This window comes from Juglans microcarpa x Juglans regia, chromosome 2D (genome assembly GCF_004785595.1).
Source record: "Juglans microcarpa x Juglans regia isolate MS1-56 chromosome 2D, Jm3101_v1.0, whole genome shotgun sequence".
Classification (NCBI taxonomy): domain Eukaryota; kingdom Viridiplantae; phylum Streptophyta; class Magnoliopsida; order Fagales; family Juglandaceae; genus Juglans; species Juglans microcarpa x Juglans regia.
The window spans coordinates 6,054,805-6,075,836 of NC_054596.1; the positions used below are offsets into that span (position 1 = coordinate 6,054,805).

The following is a 21,032-nucleotide window of genomic DNA, read 5'->3' on the forward strand; positions in this document are numbered from 1 at the left end:
ATGGTCAATGAACGTTAACTTTTGGCAAAGTCTGCCGAATATCGTCACTATTGACTGTTTCATTTGACCTAATTAATTGCAAATAAAACCCCAAAAAGAGAACGATAATACAAGAAATTAGTTGAGTTTAAATCATAGTGAATCCACTTTCCCATTCTGCATAACTATTTTGGTTGGGAGAGAAGATTTCAATCAGAAGGTTCAATTAACCCCTGAGCTAAGCTTTTACCCAGCTCGCAAAAGTGTACAACGAGTGGAGCTAGCAAACATATAAAAGCCAGATCGACTAAAGGATATTACAAGTTACCTCGAGTAAGATATCTTTATCAAAGAAATACGTAAATAGATAGTTTAAAAAAAAAAAAAAAGTAAATAGATAAAACATTTACTGCTACAGATGAAAGATCAGGAAAAAAAAAATGAAGAAGGAAAAAACTCATACTTCGACCTTCTAAGCATTTCTACTTGAATAGCCCTGTAGAAATTACACCCAAACCTCTAAAAAAGTAAAAATCAAAGTGCTGAACTATTGCAGATAAATGGGGTCAAATTGACTTCTTCACTCAAAACCCTTAAAAAAAAAAAAAAAAAAATCCCCTATGTTTGCAAACCAAAGTCTACTTCAGCTCGCTTCAGCACAGATGTCACCCTCGTAAAAAACTCCGGTTCGCTTTCTTTGATATCATCAAGTGTCCTTGACTCATGCTCATCAGCCTAATTAGTCAAAAAAGAGCCATTAGAGATGATCTAAAGTGAGGTGAATCCAGGGAGGAAAAGATGTGCAGAACAAATGTCAATGTAATAGGCACAACAATACAATCTTTCTGATATTGACCAATAGCTTTAATTGTCACCACCATAGTTCACCTATCTAATCGCCACTTTCAATGGTACAACTGCAATTACCATTGAAGCATTTGAGTTTGTAACACTAATGCCTTAAAAATACAGAGTATGGTGGTTAGGAGAGACAACTCATGCAGCTGACTTCAAACAGTCGGGAATCTTTGGAAAAGAAATTATGGAATTGAGAGGTTGAATGGAGAAAATCAAAATGAATTGTTACATTCAGAAAGTACTAAGTATATTACGGAGAACAGGAAAAATACATTGAAGGTTTAAAAAGCCCAAATTGCTTCATGGTTTGTAGCTGATAGAGGCCAATACTTCATATTTGTAGATAGCTAAAGCAGGGCATTGAACAGGATTTTTAAAGTACTGAACATTGCAGTGATCTTTATCAATCCCAGATATGATGAGTAAGGCTACGTTTGGTTGCAAAACTCAGATGAGCTCAGTCTAATTTTAAGCTGAATCTAACATCCAAACACTCAACTTTCAAATTACTAGACTCATTTCAACTCAAAACCTCCTTACACATGGGACCCACAACTTTTTTCAACTTAACACATCTTTATACATGGGACCCAAAACCTTTTTCAACTTCTCATAAAAAGTACTAAACTCATCTTAACATCCAAACACACTTTAAACTCAGTTTAGATGGGCCCCACATAACTCTCTCCACTACTCAACTCATTACTATTCATAAAGAATTGAGTTTAGCTGAGCTTAGCTCAACATCCAAACGCAGCCTAAGCTTAACTCCATAAGCCATCCGCCAACAGAATAACTCCAAAAATAAAGGTTATTTAAGCACCTATGAGTTTTAACAGTTCATTATGGCTTTCAACTTCTATATTTCCAAGAAGATAAAAATCTTGATATATGAAGTGATATGAGAGAAAAATAATTGAAAGGTAAACATAGCAAGGATGAGCATTTTCTCTCTTTTTCGATGAGTAGCAACTAGCACTTCCTTTGAATCAATTCCAAAGTTCAAATAATTTAGTGGCAGCTTGGAAGAGTATCGTTAGCATTCGTTCATTTGATAGAAAGTCAATTAATGAGAGATACCTCTTTAAACTTTAATAAAATTAAGTTTGACACAGATGCTGGCTTTGCCCGATCCCACCTAAAGAAATGATAGAACCAAGCACAAAAATGTCAGTGACAAAAGCACATATTCATTGTCAAGGCAACGTCAAATTTAATGAGAGAAATAGCATGTAATACCACGGATTTATTAAAACGGAGGTGAATGGGATCCACATTATTTGGGAGGGAGAAGTTCTTACAATTTCAAATATTCCAAGGGGATTCAATTGTAACCTTAACTAGCCCTTTAGAGTATCGGCCCAAATGGGGCTGAAGCTGTCTGTCATTGAGTCGTTACATCAAGTCTATACGCTAAAAAGATTAGTCAATGTTACACTTGAAGTTCCTTGGAATCATTATAAATAATAAGAAATTATTCATCCCAAACAATGTAAGATCCCATTCACCACCACTTACATCTAATCCAAGGTACTGACATACATACATCGCCTCATAAAACTCAAAGTGAAATCATTTTTGCTGGGACAATAATCTAGTTTAAATAACTTGAGCTTATAGCTATGCTACAGCTTGAAAAAAATTATCAAATAGAGCCCTGCTACAGCCACCAAAAAAGTTGCCCGAATGAGTCTACCGAATGTATTTCACTTTTTTATTTTCTTTTCCTTTTTTTTCATGTATTTTTTTAATCATCATAAACATTTTAAAAAAAAATAAAAAATTTATAACATCATTAAAAAACACTTCCTTAATCACTAAGTTAAAAAAAAAAAAAACCATTCGGACACAAATTCGGGTCCCAAAACATTTTTGTATCGAATATGGTTTATGGTTAGATGATATACAGAGAGAATCAAACTGCACCAAACTGCTCAGAGGTGCCACAAAGTCAAAGAGACTTGTCAAAATAGAACTGAGAGAGAGAGAGAGAGAGAGAGAGAGAGAGAGAAGAGAAAGGAGGTATGGCAGTGAGAGAAGACATGATGACAAGTGAATGAACTAAAGAAACGGCCCTTATAAGAGATGAATAGTAGAAAAAAAAAGGTGGTCAAGCCAATACTAATTTAGATATTAGGCTCTGTTTGCTGACTTGACTACAAATCTCATACCTCAAAAGACTAGTTTTATAACCTCAGTATGGTATTTTATTTAACCTTTTTCCCCAAATTCGAGGCAGGGTACAGACCTAAGAACTGAACAATCACCTTGGGAAGTATGAATGCCAAATGGTCAATCATATCCAATATAAATGCAACCCTATACCTCACAAGCATTAACTCATTAACAGATCGCCACATTCCACGCCCAACATCTTTTGCAGACTGCTCTCTCACACTTCGTCCATGCCACAACTCTTTTGCAACGTACATCACTTCTTCAACATCAACCTATAAAAGGGCAAAAGATTACATGCAATTACTGAGCTGAAAAGCATCTCCTCCCACCTTGAATAACAGGTGTAGGGTGGCGTTAGGGATTCATCCCAGGTAGATGAAATGTATCTACCTATCATGACAAACTATATGATCAGACAAATTTTGCAATTATAATAAGGCGAGAGAGAGAGAGAGAGAGAGAGAGAGAGAGAGAGAGAGGGGGGGGGTCACTAACCCAAGTGCAGATAAGGTATAAAAGAACAAAACCTAAATTACCCTCTCAGGAAAGGAAAAAAACAAAAAAACAAAATATGTAACTTCTGCTCCAGAGAACCAGTGGAAAAAATAACATCTAAAGAGCTACTTTTAGCAATAAACTTATCAACGAAAACTTCAAACCTCAACTTCCATGGCTGTGCCATACAATGACTCCTCATGCTCAATAAGGCGTTGATGAAGCATCCTGTAATGATCCATGTCAAAATTTACAATAGGCTCTGTTTGAACTTGTAACCCTGCTAGTTGTGTCACAACATAGGAGGCCATAACCTGTCCGAAAATTGCAGGGATGGTACCTAAAACGGGTATTATGCGAACCCTAAACCCTGGAACTATCTGAAATCAGGATAAGAAGTTAGAATGTCTATAAGTAGGGAATATATATTTTGGCTGAGGAAAAAAGAAAGAGCATGCATTATATAAATTTCTTTTTAGGCGTATTTTACAATATCTCAATAAATAATCACTAGTAGTAGTAGTAGTAGTATATTTATTAAGAAACTGGGTAGAGCCCAAGTACACAGGAATAATGATAATAATTATAATCAATACTTCAAACTAACAAGGAAATATCTGTACCTGATAGTCTGAGGGATTTTCTTCTTCTCCGCTTGGTCCCTTAAATGGAAGAAGTTTTGCCTTAGGTTTCTCTAATGAAAACACAACAGGAATACCACCATCAATGCCATAATCTTTCCTCAATCGGTGTCTCACCTGAAATAAAGAATGTTTGGAATAAGGACTCATATGCTCAATGCAAAGAATAAGCCCAATCAAAAGCACGTCCACTTCACATGTTTAATAGATGAAGGCACAAGCTGGTTCCATGCCAATATAGTGATACCTTGGTATAAGCTGTGTACCAACAAAAAAATAGCATGTCCCATTATGCGACTTCCTAAATACGTTAATAGCCATTTAATAGAAATAAAGTCTACTGATCAAAGTCATATGTCACCCAAAAACTTGGGGAGAAAATAAAAAAGAACTTGATGAATGATGTTGGGGGGAAACAAATAGTAGGTGCAATCAAGGACGGACATGATTATTTGAAGTGCGCATCAACTCCACAGCATTAAAGGCTAGAAAGAGGGGTTGGAGGACAGAATCAGCATCAGAGGATGAGAGACCAAGAAGAGAGGTGTTCAGGCTTCTCTTCTTTTTTTTCCTTTTTCTTTTTTGAAGATGTGTTTAATTACTTTTATTCTTCTTTATTCTTTTCTAATTGTTTGGGCAAAATATCTCCTTATATTTAGATGAAAGTGTTACACTGAACTATAAATTAAAGCTTTAAGGACTAAATTGACCAAATTTGGACTTCATGGACCAAATTGACAAAAGATAAAACTCACACAAACCAATGTATATTTTAGGTATACATCTGAGATTTAGAATATCTAGAGTCCTACAATGCAGAAGAAATTAATACCCACAATTTAGAAATGGGCATATTTGATGCAACATAGTCATGCAAAAGCAAGATAGATGAGCATATTCAAAACCTTCATACAGATTAAAACTTTGTAACGAGGAGAAGCAAAAATCCTTACAGCTCGAGATAGTGGGTCATTTGTTGACTCTTTCAAATCTGCAACACGTATTCTTGTTGGATCAGCTCTCGCACCAGCCCCTGTAGCTGATAGAACCTTAAGATCCCTACGCACACATGCAGCAAGAAGTGCCACCTATTACATATAATGGATCAAATGGATTGAAAATTAAAAATTGATTAATACCAAAACTTATATTTGGAATACAACAGCGAATAATAATTTTTTTTTATAAGTAAAGATTTTATTAAATAATGATAGGCATAGCCCCAAGTACACAGTGAATAATAATGATAAGTGGGTGGAACAAATATTTCAGTTGTCAAGAGATTCAGTAGTTTCATCAGCAAAACAAATTTTGTGGCGGTCTAACATCCTGTTCGCGTAATTCTCACATGCATTTCAAGCCATTCTTGCAATCAAAGGTCATGAAAAATCTATAGCAACACTCTTAAATGTTTTTTTTATAAGTAAGAAATTCTTCAAAGGAATCTCAACCTCCTTTACCCATGATCCATCATGGATGCTTCATGACAAGTTGATTACTGAATTATTCGATAAAACTACAAACCCAATGATCTTATTTTCTACAGCTTTTTCCTTCTTGTTTGAGAAAATGACCATAGTTGATTACTAAATTATTTGAGTATTCAATTGTTGTACTGCTTGTGCTGGGAAAGGTAAATTTATGACAAGTTAACATAAGGTATAGGCAAGAAAATTTACCTTTGTATCGATATTATCGATGCAGTCCAACACATAATCAGGGTTTCCTGAAAGAATTTCTTCTTCTGAAGATGCATCATATAATAGCACTCTTGCATCTACATGGCACTCTGGGAAGAGTGACAGGAAATGCTCTTTGAGGCACTGGGCTTTTGGAATGCCAACATCTGCTCTTGTTGCAACAGCGTGTCGGTTAAGCGATGAAAGTGATACCTTCTCATGCAATTAATGAATGAGTACATGTATTTTATGACAAAAATTGAACAAATTCTAATAAATGTAATTTGAAAGCAGAAATTAGTAATCTTTCCATCTTTTTTATGCTACCAATCATGGGCTGATATCACTACCTAGCCTACTTAAGAGTTAAGAGAGAGTATTTTGTAATAGCAAATGAACCAAGTGACACATTAGAGAGGCCTCAAACACAATCAGAGACCACAAACACTAAAAAGAAAAGCAAACCAAAAGGCTTTGAGAGGCACAGTAAAAGTCAACAGCAAACATACCTGGTCAAAGTCCACGAGGAGAAGCCTACCAATGCCTGATCTCAAAAGCATAGATGCAGCATGACTGCCAACCCCTCCAAGACCAATGACCACAACATAAGATGCAGTCACTTTCTGTTGAGACTGAAGGCCAAAGAATTGAATGTTCCTAATAATAGCAAGGAAGTAACAACTTTAATTGTGGTTTTTTCCTAAAAAAAAACTACATGAAAAATGATGACTTGCACCTAAGAAGAAAACAGAGAGATTTTGAGAAAGACCCCTGACCCCTGCACTCCAGGCCCGAGCACAAAAACATAGACTTTAAGGCCTTAGCTGCATATATGTATTATTATATTTTTGAAAGAAAATAAATACGAACACAAAGAGTAAAATATTTTGAATAAATCATTTACTAAATAAATGAGCAAAAAGGGGGTCCATTTAGTTAAGATATATAGTAAAAAATTTCCAGCAATAATTTTAAGATAAAATTAATTAAAGCTTGCTCAGCATACTAATCTTTCAGTGCCTAAGTAAAGTTGGTTAAAAACAAGAAGATTTTCTTCGCACCTAAAATATGTAAGACATTCTATAACATGACATCTACGTAAACACAATCTTTTCCTACAAGTGTCCACTTAAATAAAATATAGAAGCGGAAAAGACCAATTCTATTGGTCATAACTACCCTTGTACATAAGCGTGGTTCCCATGTAATAAAATCAACGAAAAGATCACACATGTAATTTTTTTTTTTTATAGCTAATCAAGAAGTTTTATTCATAGAAGTAGGCAAAAGCCAAGTACACAGGGAATATACATGAGAATAACCTAATTAGAGTATCACACGTGTATTGAAAGCCCACTCTAAAAAGTCAGGCTGAAAATATTTTAGGGACACATATTCAAGGGGAAAAAAACTCATTAATCACTTAACTTGTGACACCTGTAGTACCTGGTCAATTGTTCGGAAACTATCTCGTCTTTTAGAAGGTCTAAACCAGCCACCCTACCATTCTGATTCCCAGCAACTGCGTAGGCTTTAGCATTCCCAGATACAAGTCCTTTATCTTACATAAATTTTTATAATAATTACACATATCGAGTTGGTTAGTCGATGAAATCGCTAATCAAAACCGTGTATGAAAGATTAAATCAATCAATTTTTAAATGGCAACTGCACTCTACTCCACTAAAAGATGTGAGAATTGAGGGAACATGTTGGAAATTTTGACGAATATTGCATGAAAATAATTCTAGCATTACTCCTTAAGCTATAATTATTGCTGCCTCGAGCAGCAAGAAGGAATACAGAGAGCATTGGAACTATTTAAATTTCATAAATTGTTAAGAAAATATCCTTACACTCCTCCAACTTTTGGCAAGCATTAAGGACATAATTATAAGGTCTTTAATTTTACATCTTTACTTTCTACTTATACTTCCGTAAATTTCTTACATCGACTATAAACTTCACAATGGTGTTAGAATACAACATAGCAGGCCTCATAACCCAGATTGCAGATCTTAGAAGTACATTTAGAGATACGTGTTTCAATACATGCCAATGCAGCATTAAGGCAACCATTAAGAATCTTTGACGGGAATATCTGAGTGCACGGTGGCTCTACATTTTATATCTATTATAATTTCCAAACTTCCTTTTGCATCTATTGTTATACAGAGGACAAACACATTTGAGTTTAATCGGGATAGGGAAAAAATACATCTTGAGCAGAAAAATAAGCAGTTCACTTTCTAGAAGTTTTCCTCTCGAATAAATCTTGATAGATCACTTACCATGGATTTTAATTGCCTTTTTCGTGCATTGTCTTGCCACTCTTCTGCAAAGATATACAATAAATGCCAGTACAGTACAATTAACCTCAGCCAAAAACAACAACAGATTTTGCATAATATTTCAAATTTATTAATCTTTTCTAGTTTTGATGGTCTGTTTAGCTCAGAAGTTCCATGCTGTGAGTTCAATGTTCTGAATGGCTGTCCCAATTACAGAAAACCTGCGTCAATGGATTAAAAGAAAAAGAGCAAGGAGATTTCTAGAACAATTTCTTATGATTTTCTTTCTTTTAATGATGAACGATAACAGTCAGGAATCCAAAACGTTCTATTAGCCATAGTTGAGCGAAGATTTTGCTGTCAGAGAAATAAAAAATCTAATAGCGGTTACGAACTGTTTTCAGTAATCAAACAAATCATATATGTAGCTTTACGAAGTTCTGATTCTCGAAAACGATATTTGATATATATATATATATATATATATATATATATATATATAAGTTGTATGATTATGTGTTTGGTTAACCTAGGAAGCTGAAGGAAAGGAAGGGAAACAAGTTTCTATGTTTTGTTTTAAGACGTTTTGGGCTGATTAGGTTTGTCTTTACTTCCCTGGTCTTTCTCGGCAACCAAACAGAGCGCGATTGTTCGTCTATCGATGAGGAAATGACAGAATTGAAAATGGCCGCGAAGAGGAGAAAGATAAAGACTCGCCTGGGAAGAAGCTTTAGAAGAAAGACGGTGGAAACAGAGCCCAAAAGCACTCCAGCTCCCACCAACGCCAGATATTTCACTCTCTCCATTTTCACTCTCCCTTTCTTTTCTAATCCTTCGCCTTCCTCGGGTCCCAAATAGATCCAGCGAATCTGGAACTTGGAAAGTTGGAAGTGAGAGTGTGGGCGGTTTTGATTGGGTTTGGGCCGCTGGAGCGTTATACCGATGAAATAAAATAACATGAAATTAGTTGAAATAAAAATTGAAAATATCGTTTGAATATATTTTTTTAATATAATTTTTGTTTTGATATTTAAAAAAGTTAAATTATTTATTTTATTTTATGTAAAAATTAAAAAATTATAATAATGAGATGATGATATTTATGAAAACAAACGAGACTTAATCTTCACGTGAAGTTGTTCCGAGTCAGGCAGATTTCATAAATAATAATGATTTTATCACTATTTTTTAAATGAATTTTATCACTATTTATCATATCAATTTTCATCATCATCTCATCAATCTATAATGTGGTATTAGATGATTAGAGATTATTTATTATATTTTATTTGTGAATTAATTATTTAATGACACATCATGTGATGAGAAAAATATGATGAGAAAAATAATGGTGAATAGATTTATTTTCTTTTTTATTTTGAGGATATTTGCGTAAATTTTAAGTTTTAAAACAATAAATATTTTTCTATTTTTATGAAGTGGCATTGTCATGTTATTTGCTTATAAAGTAAATGATAAATTATCGCCATTGTGAATATATCACCATTGTTATATAAATTAATTAAGAAATAACTCGCAAAATATGAGAGATGTTATTAGATTCAAGTATTTGCAATGTTGGCTCAATCTATCTTAAAAGAGTTTGCAATGATAATATTGGCTATGGATAAAGAATATCTTTTAAATATGACATGCACCTGATAAGAACACGTGATTGTAAATATTAAGGTTATGCTTGATTGTTGAATCAAACTCAAGTTATTTTGAACTAATTATTGATGGGATTCATTACTTTTTTAATTTTCTATAAAAAAATTTAAACTCATCTCAATTTAAAAAAGTTAAATCACATCTAAATGGGACCAACAAAATAATATTATTCACAATTTAATTCAACTCATCTCAACATCTGAACATAACCTAAGGAAATTGTCTTAAGTTTGTATTTGGATAGTGGAGTGATCTCAAATATTTTGTAAATTATAATAAAAAATTAATGAAAAAGTAATGATAGAATATTGAATTGTAATAAATAGTAATGAATAGTATTAAAAAGTATGTAAAAAATAATAATAAAATAATAAATAATAGTTGAATATTCTCATAATACTCCACTACTCAAACTAGCCATACGTCTTACCAACAACTAGATCGACCTATTTTTAATTTTTAAGAAGAGGACATGACCCCAGTTCATTGGATCAGCATATAGCCCCATACATGTTATAAGTTCCATTGACTAACAGTCTAGCATAATATACCATAAAATAATAAAGTGTGATTTTCTTAAGAGTAATGTTGCACCACATTCACATTTTACTTTCATCTCATTAAATAAGATATAATATATTTATCATCATTATATGATAAATAATTATCCAATAAATAATTATCCAATAGTGATAAATGTGACATATATTACATAGTGAGATAGTAATGTAGTATATAGAATTTTCTTTATCTAAATAGTTATTTTAAATTTAGGTTTTGAGAACTTGTCCATTGTTGTCACGTGACGTTACTATAATTACATTCTAAAAATAGATTTATAGCTCATTTGAACACTCGAAATATGTCAAAATTATGTGAATAAAAGTGAAATTATTTGAGTTAAGATGTTTTATTGAATTTTAGAAAATGAGATAAACAAAAAAGTTGAATAAAAATATTATAAAGTTAAATATTGTTTGAATATTAATTTTAAATATTAATTTTGTTTTAAAGTTCGTGTAAATTGTATTATTTTTTTGTTTAAAGGTTTCGTATTTAGATAATGATTAGATTAAAAAATATATGCATTTGAAATTGAAAAATATTTTATGTTCAAATGATATTTGTAAATGAAATTATGATGAATTTTAAGAATTCTAATAATCTAATGTCTCATCTCTGTATCCAAACGTCATCTTAATATTTGCAATTGCGATAAATGGAAATGATGAACAAATTTGATTTGGATAAATCTTTCATGCCACTTTTTAAAGTAAAAATGTTGAGTATTTAATGAAAGCAAATGTAAACAATTCATACGTATGATAATCTAAACTCTATAGTGAGATCCAACATCAACATTGTGTCGTATAACTTATCTTTTGAACATGTAACTGTCTATAATTGAATAATAGTATCAATGATGATACGAGGAGGACGTAATGTAAATTGACATTATTTCCAATATTTTTTGGAGTAATTCAAGTATTTATAAGGGTGTTCACTCCGCTGTAAATCTGGGTACCCGTCTTTACCTAAATCTATATTATATTTTATAATGTGCTACGGGTTTTTGTCCGAATTAACCCGATTATAACTCGGATGGATATCCGTTTATCAAAATTTAGATATCCAATTATCCGAATCGTAATCATACACATGAAAAACCATTTTATAAAAAAGGACTATAAATATAAAACAATATTGTTTTGTTTATAAGATTAATTATTTTTAAAATGTGAGATTTAATTACAAATATTAATTATTAACCCGATAATCATATCTTCTTATATATCAAAGCGGCAATGCAGAAAGTAACAGTATTTTTTCGTCTTGCATTTTTTTTAAGTCTTGCCCTTCTTTTTGTAGTGTTTTCTTGTTATATCCCTTTTTTTTTTTTAATGTTCTATTCATGCTTTTACAGTTTTACTTTTTTGTTTGTTTGTATATCCTTTTTGTCCCTCGGTTTGTTTTTTTTTATTCATAATTTTACATTTTTGCCCCTTAGTTCCACTAATAGTGACTTTTTGACCATTTTTCCTTCTCATTTAGACGTAAAGGAAAAAAAGATTCCGTTTAGAGAATTGGAAATACAAAAAGAGTAGATCTCAAATCATACACATACATTAAATTAAATCAAACTCCAAAAAATCTTCAAAAAAATATGTTTAGATCTAAAAATAATAATATTTCGTTTCGAAAATCCAAACAAAATGCCTTCAAATTTCTATAAATTCAATAAATAAATCATACCACCCAAATTTGTACAAAAAATAATTACAAAAAATATGTTACGTGTCGTAGTTTGGGATCTCGTTGTGGGTTTATGAACGGGTAGATAACAAGGATCGTCCTTGTGTTTTCTACCTATGATGGTAAATTTGTAAGATATTTTGATGAATCCTAGGCCTCCTTAGATTGGTTTAATTCGAGGAAAACCACAACTCCAATTCAACTCCAGGTTGAGAGTAATAATCAAGTCATAATTTTATTCATGGCCTCAAGCTACTAAATAATTGGACGACTCTTGATATGAAAGGAAAATTACATTTGCATAATTCTAGCACAAATTTATTGAAATGAAATAACATTGATTTTAATTGATCGATAGTAAACATCAATCATTCTCATCCCATGATGTTTGGTCTCTAACAACTCTTCCCTCCTTAAAAATCTCCTTGTCATAAAGGAAAAAGCTCTTTAATTATGTCATATTCTCCCATGTGGCCTTAGCAGGGGAGAGATTTTTCCAATGCACAATAACCTCTGTTTCTCCCCCTTTTTTGCGAGTTTTCAAAATGGCTCGAGAAATGGGTGGGGTACAAATTTCACTGGTGATTCGGGTAGAGTGAGAGGCATTTCCTTTTGATTTCCAGTCCTCATTTTTAGGAGAGAAACATGGAAAACTAGATGTAATTTAGATTATGAGAGTAACTTCAATTTATATGCCACTGTGCTAATATTGGATAGGATTTTAAATGTACCGAAAAATTTTGGACTAAGCTTGAGATTTTTCCATTGAGCCAATGAAAGTTGGCGATATGGGTGCAATTTTAGGTAGCTCTCTCCGTGACTTGATCTCGTGATGTGGTCGCTGCTCTGATACCAATTGTTAAAAACTCAACTATTGACCCAAACGCCCTATGACTGTTGTATATTAATTTGGTTAAGCTTTTAGCTCTCAGGATCATAACAAAATACCACTCAAATTTTTCTCACACTATTAAAAAAAATATCACTCGGATTTATACAGAAATAAACAGAATAAAAAATAAAATCATACCCATTTTGTCCCTTCTCCAATATTCATTCAATGGGCTGCCATGAAACCATAAAAATGCCCATTTACAATATTAACCATAAATAAATAAAACTATGTCATGAAAAGATTCAAATAAAAAAAAGGAAGAATTAGTAGAAGAAGGAATAAAAGAGCATTTGATTATTCAAATTTCAAGTTGGCAAACCAATGGTAGACCATGTGATAGACAAAATCAAAAGTGCCATGTTCTCCAAGACTGCAAATTTCCATAATTTCCAGCCACCCAACAGAGCCTTGCATAGGAAAAAGAAGAAGAAGAAGAAGAAGAGCCCAGAAACCACTCCACAAAGCCACCATAGTCTTCCTTCCCACCAACTCATCTTGTCGAAATCAATCACCGAAGGCACTAAGGAGAAGTCAGAACACCACTCGGCAACTCAGAAATAGTCGACTTTTACTTCGGCCAACCAACTCCATCACGCACGACGTCCATTTATTATTCGTAAGACCCTGCCAATTCCTCCATTTCTTTTCTTCACTGTGTTTCTTTAACTAAATGATAAAAAAAATGATATTTTTTCCACCAGAAACTGTTGTCGCCATCAATCTCGACTCAGCCACCAGGAATTTGCCATCCTCTGCCCATTATCGGCCAACCACCCACATCTGTCGTCACACCTTCATTTTCCCTTGTGAGCTTTAAATCTCGTTGTCACACGATTTTCCCTTCTCCAATGAAGATGTTTTGGTTATTTTAGTTTTAACTTTTTTGTGCTTTATGTTTCGGATTTTTCTTTTTGATTTTTAGCTTTCCTAAAAGGTGCATGCATGTTTTTTGTTATTACAAAAACAACCTTCAACCTATGGTCCTTAGAATTTCCTAGAAGCCTCTTGAAGAACTGTCTTGAATAATTATGTTTGTGACGTTAGGTGTACATGGCAGGTTGTATGTTTTAATCCTAAGTCATTTACATGGGCTGTGCTTAGATTTTAAATGGAACTTGTGTTTTTAAATTAGGTTGGACCTGGATGTATGTTCATAAAACCACTATAATATAGTTTATTGGGGTTTTGTTAGTTGAATAAATATTTAGCCTATAGATATATTTTTTATAGAAAATATGCAAGGGATTTAAAGTATATTTCAAAGTATAGTACTAAGCATTAAATTTATGATTAGCCTATAGTATTTGGAGTCTCTTTAATTCCATTGTTTATTTTTTCAGATTTTTGATAAAATTATTACATTATACCTTAAATAGAAAATCAATGAATATGTTATAAACTTTAAATAATATTACTATCTATTAATCTTAGTATAATCAAATATTTATTGGATTATTTCTATGGTATGATTTTAATTAATTAGAATACCATGAAACACTTTCTTAGAAAGTAACAAACTGTGTTTAGTGTTTTATATAAATTTAGAAACACTTTATTATTTCCATGGTATGAATTTAATGTTTCATTTAAATAACATCTATGTCCTATTTAATGTTTATCAATTGGGGTTGAGAATTTGAATAAACTGTGAAGGCTCAACAAAAATAAATAAAAATAAAAATAAGGCTTACATTATTGCAGTGCAGTTAGAACTTAGTGAGTTATTAAATAAAAATAAGGCTCAAGTCAAGTCAATACTCTATGATTTCAGAGTAGCAAAGTTTACTTATATTAATTATAACAGCTTTTAATTATTTATATTTCAGTGTAACAAATTTTTAATGATAAACAGTCAAACTTTCATTTTAAAAAAATTGGAAAACCGGACTAGACTGGATCAAAAATCGATAAAACCGGAAGTACCGGTTTATGAGGATAACCGGTGCGTAATCGGTTTTGAAAAATGTAAAACCGGTACATGTTGGTTCGATCATAGATTTTATTCAAAACCGGACCAATTACACTCTTAATTCCTACATTAGATTATTCATTTATTCATTATATAGTAATAAAATAATATTACTTTAAAAAATATTTAATTTTTTAATTATTAATTTATTTAATTTTATCATTCTACCTATTATATGTGAATTAGTAATCATATTCTAATTAAATTAATGTTGTTTTATATGAAGTAGATAAGAAAGAAAAAATAGGAAAAAAAAATGATAGAATATGTATTTGGTCTATCTACAGTAGCCTTCAAATTTGAAAAATCTTTTGAAAGTCACTGTAGCTAAAGTCTAATTATTTAGAATTTAACTAATCTATTGTGATCATATTTTGTTCTCTACTAACTAAATACTCAATTAGCTTTTAGCTAAATCCATTGAGGATGCTCCAAATTAGACTTTAACTACAGTGATTTTCAATATATTTTTCAAATTTGAAGGTTATTGTAGATTGACCAAATACATATTTTATCAATTATTTATCGTTCCTCTTTCTTATCTACTTCATATGAAATAACATTAATTTAATTAGAATATGATTGCTAATTCACATATAATAGGTATAATGACAAAATATGATAAAATTAAATAAATTGATAATTAAATATTAAATATTTTTTAAAGTAATATTATTTTATTACTATATAATGAATAAATAAACAATCTAATGTGAGAATTTGATGTGAATGAAATAGTTAAAATCAAATTTATCTCATATTATTTTATTGTTATATAATGAAAAAATAACTATTGCAATATGGGGATTGGAATAGCCAAAACTAAATTCATTTCACATTAGCTAAAAATGTCATTTAACTTTGGCTAATCCATTGATAGTGCTTTAATAAGCTGGATGATCTTAAGTTGGCTATGTAGTCCAATTTATGGACTCCTTAGCTCAATAAAGAGCTATATGGGCATTTGGCTAATTCAATATCAGTGTCTTGGGAGAAGGAGGTCTCGTACGTATCACTGAGAGAGGTAGGAGGTTTAAGCAGGAGTTGTTGATGGGCTTGAGCACTGCGCAGTGGCTTGAGAGAGTGTTGGAGGAGAGTGAGATGGGTGTTAAAAAGGATTATTATTCGTCAACAAGGGAGGGTTACCGGAGTTTCATCGCGCAAAGATGCTCTAATAAACGTGGCAGATTCTTAGAGATTGCGGTGTATGCTGAAGGGGGTTGCCGTAGTCTCATTTTTATTCCTGAAGAAGAGGGAGGAAGGGGATGGAGAAGATTGAGAGAGGTGCTAAGGAAGGCCACTCTGCTGGATAGAAAGAAAGCTGGGTATGGTGATGATATTCAGAGGAGGCAGTGGGGGAAGGCGACTCATGTTAAATCTTATAAAGAAGCTTTAACGTTGACAATGACCTTTGTTGAGCCAAGAAATGGGGCTGGCGGAGGAGAAGAGCCTCGAGGTCCTCAGGGTTACTTTCGAGAAGGAGAATACGAGAGGGACGTGCGGGAGGTACACTGCATGGTGAGGGATGTGCAGTGGCTGTTGAGGAATTTGCAGAGGGAAGTGGAAAAGGTGTTGAGTATTGTCGGGGATGGAATGGGTCTAGATGAAACGAGGCGTTTAAGGGATGGAAATGGGGAGGGGCAGACAAAGGGTGGGCTTTCTCACGTGGGCCCGTATGGGCCAAGACAGGCCCAAGACCCGCATGGAAGATGGAGGCCCAACTTCAAGACCCGAAACATCTAGAGGCCTAGGGCAGTTTCTGCGAAGGGAGGAAGGCAGTCGTCATCGATGTCGCCGCGCCATAAACAGGCAGAGGACTTGCCAGAATCCTCGTCGCGACGAACTCAGAAGTCGCCGACGAAGGTGTTGATTAATTAGGAGGGTGGGATGCACACGTCGGCGATGAAGCAGACAGAGACAGTCCTAGAAGTGGATCTTCCACCACCACCGAGCGCACTTCCTCTTCCTCCGAGTGCACAGAACGTGCCGATGGGGTGTGGGGGAGGTAGTGAAGGTCCGACGAGCACCTCCGAGTCATACAACGAAGACGTATTAACGAGGGACAGTGAAAAAGGAGATTCGGCCAGTGAACATTTATTCCTTTCGGATGAGGAGAATTCCCAGAGGCTTATTCAGGTGTCAAATAACTATATTAATGAAGTAGGTCTGGAGGAACTACAGGAATTTCAAATTCAAAATCCTCTCCCGTTGAAGTGTCTCTTCCCAGATCAGTCGAATGCTTCAGATTGGGTTTTTAACACAGTAAAAGATATACAAGAAATTGTGGGCTTGAAATGTGAAGGTTACGAGGAGCAGTTCATGGCACTACTCACGGCCATCGAAGCAGGCCATCAACAACAAAAGAAAATAGGATCCAAAAAACAGCGTGAGCTTAGGAGGTTGACATGGTCAATGAACTCTGAAGGTAGCTCTAGTAGGGAAAGGACTAAAGGAAAGGGGCTGACCCTTCCCAAATGAAACCAAAAATAGTATCATGGAATGTCCGCGGTCTAAATGTGCTGAGTAAGAGGCTTCAAGTGAGAAACTTGTTGAGAGAATGGAAGGCGGACATTGTTTGTTTACAGGAGACGAAGTTGAAAGCTATCACCACAAGAATTGTAAGAAGTTTATGGAGCTGCACACATGTGGAGTGGGTATACTTGGCAGCTAATGGAGCCTCATGAGGTGTTTTGGTGATGTGGGATCAAAGGGTAGTGGAGAAAAAGGAGGAGTTTATTGGGGCATTTTCGATAGCATGCTCGTTTAAGAGCGTCTCGGATGGATTTTTGTGGGCATTTGCAGGGGTTTATGGTCCAAATTCAGACATTGATCGGTGACTTTTGTGGGATGAATTAGCTGGAGTATACAGTTGGTGGGATCTTCCATGGTGTATTGGTGAAGATTTTAATGTACCAAGATTCCCTAGTGAGAGCTTTGGTAATAGAAGACTACGCCCAGCTGTGACTGATTTTTCAGAATGTATTTTTGAGTTGAATCTTGTGAATCTACCTATAGCGGGAGGTTTATGTACGTGGGCTAATAATCAGACTTGGTCTCAACTAGATAGATTCTTAATTTCCCTTGAGTGGGAAAGTCATTTCCTTGAGGTTTGGCAAAACAGATTGCCTAGATTATGTTCGGATCATTGGCCAATTATGTTGGATTCTGGTGGGATTCGAAGAAGACATAGGTATTTTAAGTTTGAAAACATGTGGCTGGAAACAGAAGGTTTTGTTGATAGGGTCAACCAGTGGTCGTCATCTTATCATTTTCAGGGCACTCCAAGTTTTATACTGGCGGGGAAATTGAAAGCTTTAAAACAAGATTTAAAATTGTGGAATAGGCAGTCTTTTGGAGACATTGGGGAACAAAAGAAAACCAAGACAAGGGAGATCACTGAAATGGAAAGGATACAAGAGTCCAGGTCTTTATCACAGGACGAAATGTTTAAAAAATTAGAGTTGGTTGCAGATTTTGAGAGGATCATTCTACTAGAAGAGATATCGTGGCGGCAAAAGTCGAGAGCGCTATGGTTGAAGGAAGGAGATAGATGTACTAAGTTTTTTCATAGGGTGTCCAATTCTCACAGAAGATCTAATAATATTGAGATGTTGAAGATAGATGGGGCAGATTGTAAGGATGAGCAGAGAATTAATGATCATGTAGTTGGGTTCTTTGAACAACTACTTACTGAGCATGAGGGTTGGCGATCGAAGCTTGATGGATTAGCTTTCGACTCTATTGGGCCTAGGGATGGTATTCACTTGGAGAGGCCGTTTGAGGAGGGTGAGGTTTTTGAAGTGGTGAGGAAGATGGCCAAAGACAAGGCTCCGGGTCTTGACGGGTTTTCTACGGGTTTTTTTCAAACTTGCTGGGAAATACTAAAAGATGATCTCATGTTGGTGTTCCAGGAGTTTCATGAAGCTGGACATTTCGAGAAAAGCCTAAATGGCACATTTCTTGTTTTGATTCCAAAGAGAGTTGGGGCTGAAGAAATTAGGGAGTTCTGACCCATTAGCCTAATAAATGGAGTTTACAAGATCCTTTCTAAGGTACTTGCAAAACGCCTTAGTGAGGTAGTGGGAAAGATAATCTCAAAGCCTCAAAATGCCTTTGTGAAGGATAGACAGATCCTAAATGCTGTCCTTATCGCAAGTTTGGACAGCAGACTGAAAGCTGGTAGTACTGGGGTCTTATGCAAACTAGATATGGAAAAAGCGTATGACTATGTAAATTGGGAATTCTTACTAGACCTTCTAAGGAGGTGTGGATTTAGGGAAAGATGGAGATCATGGATCCGTTGGTGTATATCTACAGCAAAATTTTCAATTATGATAAATGGAAGTCCAACGGGTTTTTTTAATAGTACACGGGGCCTTAGACAAGGAGATCTGTTGTCACCATTACTATTTGTCATTGTAATGGAGGCTTTGAGCAGAATGATCTCAGCCTTGGTTGCAAATGGGTGTCTGAATGGGTATTCAATAGGATCCCCGGGGGAGGATCAATTAATATTTCACATTTATTGTTTGCAGACGATACTCTTATCTTTTGCGAGGCAGACAACAATCAGATTCGTGTTTTAAAGGCCCTTCTCCTTTGTTTTGAAGCAGTTTCAGGGTTGAAAGTGAACTTGGATAAATCAAAGATGGTGCCTATTGGAGGTGTTCAACGGCTAAGACAGTTGGCTAATACTCTGGGGTGTAAGACTGCTTCACTCCCTATGACATACCTTGGTCTTCCATTGGGGTCCGTCTCACGAGTGACTCCTATATGGGATATAGTGATTGAAAAAGTAGAGCGTCGATTAGCAGGATAGAAGAGAATGTATTTGTCAAAAGGTGGTAGAATTACCTTGATAAAGAGTACGTTATCTAACTTACCGACATATTTTCTGTCCTTGTTCCCTATCCCAGCAAGTGTGGCAGTTCGCATTGAGAAACTACATCGAGATTTCCTATGGGGAGGATTGGGGGAAGAGTTTAAATTTCACCTAGTCAGGTGGGAAAATGTTTGTAGACCTATCTCTTCTGGTGGTTTGGGCATTAGAAATTTGAGAATCTTTAATCGGGCATTACTTGGGAAATGGTTGTGGAGATACCATAAAGAACCTGAGGCTTTATGGAAACTGGTGATCGAGAGTAAATATGGAGAATTATGGGAGGGATGGTGTACTAATGAAGTGAGTGGGGCATATGGTGTGGGTTTGTGGAAGCATATAAGAAGATGATGGGGGGTCTTTTCCAGGCACATAAGATTTTGTCTTGGAAATGGGACTAGGATCAAATTTTGGTATGATAATTGGAGTGGCAATTGGGTTTTAAAGGATCTATTTTCTATTCTTTTTAGGGTGGCAAGTGATAATGATGTCTCTGTGGCAGAAGTTATGGTAATAGTGGGGGAACAAATTCAATGGAACATTAACTTTAGTCGGGGGGCACATGATTGGGAAGTTGATAATTTTGCAGCCCTTTTCGGCCTCTTATATTCGCTCAAACGCAGCAACCATCAAGCTGATAGGTTGTGGTGGATACACACGGGAAAAGATGTATTCTCGGTTCGCTCGTTTTATAAATCTTTATCACAAGAACATCCAATCCAATTCCCTTGGAAAAGGATTTGGAGACACAAGGCGCCCCTCAAAGCAGCGTTTTTTGTGTGGACCGCTTCTTTGGGTAAGATACTCACAACAGATAATTTGAGAAGACGAGTGGTGATCATCGCTGATTGGTGCTGCATGTGCAAGAACGAGGGTGAATCGGTGGATCATCTTCTACTACATTGTGATATAGCTCGAGGGATTTGGAATGAAGTATTCAGAAGATTAGGCTTGGGGTGGGTTATGCTCGAGTCTGTAGTGGAGATGTTGGCTAGTTGGACAGATTTAAAAGGTAACAAACAGATCAAGGCTATATGGAAGATGTTGCCTATTTGTGTCATGTGGTGTTTATGGCAGGAGCGTAACGAACGGACTTTTGAAGACAAAGAAAGATCAATAGAGGAACTAAAGGCTTTCTTGTTTAGAACTCTTTGTACTTGGGCCAATTCCGTTAACTTTAATGGCCAAGATTTCCATACTTTCCTTATTTCCAATGTTCCTACTTAGCCAGGACATTCTTTGTA

The 21,032-nt window shown here is 34.7% G+C and overlaps 2 protein-coding genes across 4 annotated transcripts; one reads left to right on the top strand and one right to left on the bottom strand.

Moving 5' to 3' along the window:
• Positions 1 to 420: 420 nt before the first annotated feature.
• LOC121248125 (tRNA threonylcarbamoyladenosine dehydratase) lies at positions 421 to 9,057 on the bottom strand. 3 transcript variants are annotated; one of them, XR_005937398.1, is made up of 12 exons: positions 8,839 to 9,057; positions 8,122 to 8,165; positions 7,277 to 7,391; positions 6,340 to 6,487; positions 5,831 to 6,043; positions 5,105 to 5,239; positions 4,134 to 4,268; positions 3,675 to 3,890; positions 3,163 to 3,287; positions 2,178 to 2,243; positions 1,918 to 1,975; positions 660 to 714 (listed from the first exon to the last, which is right to left on the bottom strand). XR_005937398.1 is itself a non-coding variant. In XM_041146489.1 (11 exons), exons 1-11 carry the CDS (start codon positions 8,925 to 8,927, stop codon positions 598 to 600), a joined length of 1,395 nt encoding a protein of 464 aa, XP_041002423.1. In that variant the 5' UTR covers positions 8,928 to 9,055; the 3' UTR covers positions 421 to 597. The 3 variants fall into 3 exon arrangements, 1 of the variants encoding a protein (XP_041002423.1); XM_041146489.1 differs by lacking the exon at positions 2,178 to 2,243 and having other exon boundaries at positions 421 to 714; positions 8,839 to 9,055; XR_005937399.1 differs by lacking the exon at positions 660 to 714 and having other exon boundaries at positions 1,917 to 1,975; positions 2,178 to 2,250.
• Positions 9,058 to 17,605: 8,548 nt separating this feature from the next.
• LOC121248468 lies at positions 17,606 to 19,728 on the top strand. The gene is made up of 5 exons (XM_041146941.1): positions 17,606 to 17,742; positions 18,253 to 18,333; positions 18,499 to 18,871; positions 18,962 to 19,138; positions 19,348 to 19,728. The coding sequence occupies exons 1-5, from the start codon at positions 17,606 to 17,608 to the stop codon at positions 19,726 to 19,728; spliced, it is 1,149 nt and encodes a 382-aa protein (XP_041002875.1).
• Positions 19,729 to 21,032: the final 1,304 nt, after the last annotated feature.